This window comes from Gracilinanus agilis, chromosome 2 (genome assembly GCF_016433145.1).
Source record: "Gracilinanus agilis isolate LMUSP501 chromosome 2, AgileGrace, whole genome shotgun sequence".
Lineage (NCBI taxonomy): Eukaryota > Metazoa > Chordata > Mammalia > Didelphimorphia > Didelphidae > Gracilinanus > Gracilinanus agilis.
Window position 1 is genome coordinate 224041304 of NC_058131.1, and position 6035 is coordinate 224047338.

At 38.1% G+C, this 6035-nt stretch overlaps 1 protein-coding gene across 24 annotated transcripts in view; it reads right to left on the reverse strand.

Moving 5' to 3' along the window:
- Nucleotides 1-6035, reverse strand: part of LTBP1 (latent transforming growth factor beta binding protein 1) — a 481657-nt gene that overhangs the window by 290489 nt on the left and 185133 nt on the right. For 22 of the 24 annotated variants that reach the window (XM_044663682.1, XM_044663674.1, XM_044663684.1 and 19 more), the window contains exon 1: nt 4393-4615. In XM_044663682.1, the coding sequence (XP_044519617.1) occupies nt 4393-4615 (223 nt within the window). Of the gene's footprint in view, nt 1-4392; nt 4616-6035 lie in introns of those variants that run through there. The other 2 variants (XM_044663664.1, XM_044663663.1) reach the window with 1 other exon arrangement.

Below are 6035 nucleotides of genomic sequence, written 5' to 3' on the forward strand. Positions count from 1 at the left end.
AGAGAGAGAGAGAGAGAGAGAGAGAGAGAGAGAGAGAGAGAGAGAGAGAGAGAGAGAGAAGGAAGAGAAAGAGGGGGAAAGAGGAAGGAAAGGGAGAGGAGAAGAAAAAGGAGAGGAGGAGAGAGGAAGAAATAGAGGGGAGTGAGAGAGAGGAAAAAGGAGAGGAAAAGAGACAGAGAAAGAGAGAGACTAGAGAGAGAGGCAGAGAGAGAGACTATAGAGAGAGAATTGAAAAGACAAAGAGAAAAGGAGAACAAGAGAAGAAGAGGTAGAAAGAAGCATAAAAAGCAAAAATAGGGATAGGGAAAGAGGGAAAGTAGAGAAAAGAAAGGAGTAGAGAGAAGGAAAAAGAGGGAGGGAAGAATAGGGAAAGAGAGAGGTAGGTAGAGAGAGAGAAGAAAAGTAGTATTTAAGCTGTCAGTCCTTGGCAATTCCCATTTAAGGAAAAATAGTCCTAAGGGCCAGACCACACACTACCACATATGAGAAGTACTGTGACAAATTCTGGGAGAAAAAGGAGGGAAGGCAAAAGGGAGAAGAGAGGGGGAGAGTGGAGGAGGGAGAGGACGAGATGGAGAGAGGAAGGAAAGGGAGGGGAACAGAAGGAGGGAGAGGGTGAAAGGGTGAGACAGGGGGAGGGAGAGAGGGAAAGAAGAAAAAAGGGAAGGGGAAAAAGAGAGGAGGGAGGCAGAAGGAGAGAAGGAAAGGAGGAATTGGAGGTGGGAGGTAGAGATGAATAAAGAATTAAAGGAATTTGATCTATGGCTAACTTTTTAATAGTTAAAAATATAGATGACTCAGTGGATAGAATGCTAGGCCTAGAGTCAGGAAGACCTGAGTTCAAATTTGACCTCAGACACTTTCCTAGCTATGTATCCCATGACAAGTCACAACCTCTGTGCCTTATAAAAGGATCCACTAGAGAAGAAGAATATAATAAATCACTCCAATATCCTTGCCAAGAAAACCCCATAGATGACTATGGTCCATAGGGTAATGAAGAGTTGGACATGACTAAATGACTGAATAACATCAACAGGTACTATAGTAACTCTCTAAAGTACTTTGTATTTATATTTCATATTGCTGAGAAGCTTGAAGCCCTAACCATAAGTCATTTTATTCATTCTCATTCTATCTCAGAATTAATTCAATTCCCTTTATTAAAACTTAAAAATTAAGTGGCAATTGTATACAAGGTACTTAGAGAGACAAAGTTTGGATAACATGGAATTCCCACTTTCCTGGAGTTTATAATATATTAGGGCATTAAAAGGGGCAGCTGGGTAGCTCAGTGGCTTGAGAGTCAGGCCTAGAGACAGGAGGTCCTAGGTTCAAATCCAGCTTCAGACACTTCCCAGCTGTGTGACCCTGGGCAAGTCACTTGACCCCCCATTGCCCACCCATACCACTCTTCCACCTAGGAACCAATACACAGAAGTTAAGGGTTTAAAAAAAAAATATATATATATATATGTATTATATATATATATATGGGCATTAAAATGCAAACACTGAAAACTAAACATAATATAAAATAATAATAAAAGTGGTAAATAATCACTGTTATTTATTCCACTGATTCCTCAGGAAAACCAAGGTATAAGGAGGGTAACCAATCACAAAAGAAGTTACCATGCTGATGCTAGAAGAGCATCAGATTTGGCCTCTCCTATTTTATTGTCATTGGTCTCAAAGTCCTCACAGACCAGTTGGAGAGACAAAGTATCATAATAAGAACCCATCCCAGATAACTGACAATCTTTTTCACATAAATTCCTAATTCTTAACTGATAGACTCAGTCAACCAAGGCACTATAGGACAACTAGCAGGCTATGATATACTTGAAAGCTAGGTCAGTTCCACCACTAACTTTCTTGACCTTATACAAGTGATTTATTGTGGCCCCAGCTGCTCCATTTGTAAAGTTAGAATAAAATTTTGACCACCTATATCATGAAGATGTTGTAAGGAAAGTATTTTGAAAAATATCAAGTGTTACATAAAGATAAACTATTACTATTATTACTGTTATTCTCCCAATATCTCCTGGAATTGTTACTTTACACAGACTCAAGTTAAAAAATATGAGTTGTCCATTGGCTCTGAATTACTCAGAGCATGAAATTTCCCAGATACATATTTGATGCATTGTCAGAAGCTTTTAAAGTGATCTTCTTAATAACATGCATGAATCAAATAGCAAATACAGGAAATTCATGAATTAGCAAAGCTACTAGTAACATTACTATAAGAGAGTACACAGATTCAAAGAAATCTGTTCCTTGTCCTTTGAAACATATCTTTGCATACCAAATTGTATTTGTTTATGACAATTAAAAAACATAAGATGTTAGGGAATACATTCTATATTTTAGAACCATCTCCAAATCTCTCTGAAGCCTATAAAATATTCGGACAAAAATGCACAGAGGAGACACAAATAAATAAAACACATACATACATAGATACGTAGAAGTAAAATATTTCTCAAGATAAAACAGGTAAAACCATTTCTGAGCATGGATTTTCTAACTTAATTCTAGCCCCTTTCTGGTAAAATTTCTTCTTGGCTTGCTATTTTTAACTGCCTTTATACAACATTTTTTTAAAAAAGGCTACAGGTATGTTGTTTCCACATATCTGGGGGAAAGCCAGAAGAGATGTATTACAAGCTTTAACAAGTACACTGCCACTGTTTCTCAAAGTTTTCTAATACTTAATTTCAAAGCAAGTAGAGTACATTGAAAACCAAGTTTCCACCAGTCCCCTCCTTCACCACTCTTGCTTAAAAAGAAAACTATGATAAAGGCAAGAATAAAGAGAGAGAGGAGAAATACGAGAAGCAGCAGCTGCTACTGAAGAAGAGACATTAGTGGAAAACAAGAAATCAAAATAAAATAATGGGGAGAAGATTCATGAAATCCACACTGGTTTTGTTTGATATTAAGAAAATAGACATATTGAAAGCCACACTTTTTCTCACTAATACAATTATAAGAATTCTTTTAATTAAAATTAAGAACTGAGACCATAAAAGTATCTGATTTCTAACACTTTCTTTTTTAAAGAAAAGGAAACTTAAAGCCCAAAGACTTTCAGTGACTTCTTCAAGACCATGCAACTAGTTGGTGGCAGATCTAGGACTCCTGAATCCCATCAGGATGGTACAATACCCTTATATTATAATGCCTACCTAATTTAGTATAATTTGTAAGGTCCATCTGGTTACTGCCCCTTCTACAAACAGGAAATTCATGACTCATAAGTACACTAGCTTTACATAAGAGTATGTATGGGAATCTTAAAAACATGCCTGCTTTTACTAAACTACCAGGGAGCATGCTTAGACAAGACAGTTGTACAGTAAAAGAGTAAAGAGCTAAGGATGAATTTGCTCAGACCTGTGTCATCTTGATGAAAAATTATTTTGTTTTTTCTCCTCAAAGACATACAACATTATGCCATCAAAAAGTTAGATGTGACTCATCTCAGATGTCTGACATTCAGGTAGTTCTGCTCAGAAACCCAAAGGATAATGTGGGTGGCTATGATTATATGAATGCACATGGCAAATAACATTTTCCTATGGTAAGCATACAGTATTACATGACAGGAGACAGGATGGCAACAGTTTCTTGAGCAAAAACTAACATCAGCTCTCTCTCTCTGAATTCACAGAAAACTGATTTTTTTTTTACTAATAGGCACTGTGGTCCTCAGGCAACTTGTTGGAACCCAAAAAGTCATCACTCACTGAGGAATTACACTTTTTACATTTTCTTTTATTGTTCAAAACTGATGGTATTGACAATTGCATTAATCTTTCCAGTATAAGATCCACATTGTATTCAAATTCTTAACATAATCTGCACTATGCAAGGTAGAAACATTACAAGAGCCATCAAATGTCATTCTTTTCTGGAAAAATAATGCAGAATCCAGCAGTTTTCATGCATTTCGTGTCCAGTTTGATGAAGTCAAGTTGCATTGTCATCTATTAAACTTTTCCCCAAAACATTCCTTGAGTGGAATAAAATAAACTCTGAACAATATCTGACTGAAATATTTCCAAACTGATCAATACAAGCCTTTACTTGTTTTCTATACAAAACTAAATCCAATCCACTCGATCTATCCCAGCATACACACAACCACCACACTGAAAGAAAATAATGGGCAATATTTTAAGCTTTCATTCCTTTAGGAAATAAAATGTCTTACTGAAAACAGTTGAAAAAGCTAAGAAAAAAAGTTTCCCTTAAAGCACTATGCTAGTACTTACTATCAAGATCCTCTAATGCAAGGGGGCAGTAGTGAGGGGGTTTAAATGCCCTGAAAACAGAGAAATCTATACACTAAAGACAGCTCCGGCTCCCAGAGTGACTTACCTACTCGGAAGTTTGTGGCTGTCAAAGTGTCCGCCGCATGCCCATTTTCACTAATGAGAGTGGTGGTGTTCCCCTTCTCACAGTTATTCTGACAACTGCCCTTGGTGCAGGTCACTTTACAGATGCTTGGAGTAAAGACCACCTTGATGCGGCCAGTGTGGTTACTCACTGGGAGCGGAGGCAGAGAGAAAAAGAAAAACAAACAGATCAGCTTAGTATCCATTAAATTTCCTTCGAAGGTTTAAAAAAAAAAAAAAAAAAGAGCACGCAACCCCGACAGGTTTTTAAAGAAGGAGGGAAGCCTTCAGTGTTCTCTGCTCGGTATCCAGTGGTGTCTCTGAAACAGGAGTAGGAAGCTTAGCAAACAGAACTCTGGGATGCACTCCAAAACCACATTTGAAGTCAAGTCACCAGAGTGGGATTAGTAATCACAATGCTGTACTTTATCCACAGGCAGACAAAGAGCAATACCCAGGGCATGGGAGATTAAATAGCCAACCCTGACAGGCAGATGTAACATTAAGAGGTTGGCCATGCACCTAGTGTGGAATAAAATCTTGTGTCCTCCTGCAGACTTTTCCTGTTTCTGCTGTTATTAAGTCACTATTTGCAGCCCGACCCCTGGAAATGTTTTAGGCATGCGGCGTGTCTGAGAACATCTGTCTCAAATCTCCTGGCACTCAGGTCTGAAGTGATCAAATCTTGTGACGCAGCTGCTTGGGCACATTTCTTTTTTCACAAGTCTATGGCGTTATTTCTTCATCTGGCTTTAGGCAGAATATTTTTTGTTTGGCTATTGACTACATCTATCTAAACAGGAGGAAGGTCAGGACAAAGTGCTAAGAGCTACCCCAGTGCTAAAACATTAACTCAAATTCTCACAGTTCCCAGAAGGAATATGAAATGGCCCACTTTTTATAAACTAGATACTATAAAGTACCCATCAACAGATTTCAGATGATATTGTCATTGGCAAAGAGTGTGCTTGGCAGTAGGATTTAGCCACTTCAACAAACATTCATCCAGTCTATACATTCCTTCAGGTACATGGCAGTAGCTCTGATTTGCTAACCTTAACCTTAGGAATTCAGTTCAGCTTACGTCAACGAGTCTTACTATGTGTATACTATGTGCCAAGAGCTGGCAATACGAAGTCAAAAGGTTAATAGTCCCTGTCCTCAAGGAGTTTCAATTCTACAAAAGGATTCAGATTTGTGAAATCCAGGGAGTATGAGGCAAATTCCTAGGGCAAGTCAAATCCGCTTTCAATAGAATTTACTTCTAAGTATTCTTTCATGTATCAATTTCTAAGACCCCAAGAGGGCCATCTAAATCAGATCTGCTCTTCACAGATCCAAAATTTTCCATCCTCTCCTTTTCCAAATTTATTTCTTACCAATCTTTAATCTGGACTTCACCACCAGTAATCTCATCATCTTGCAAGATCACTTCAACCCTGGAATTCACATCAAAGAAGTACTTTCAGTTCCTCACAGCCACCATTTAAGGAAGTCACTTGGGCCAGTCATCTCATCTGTTCATTTCTTATTAGACTACCATCCAGTTCATCATATCCTCCACCTCTCTCTCTCTCTCTCTCTTTCTCTCTCTCTCTCTCTCTCTCTCTCTCTCTCTCTCTCTCT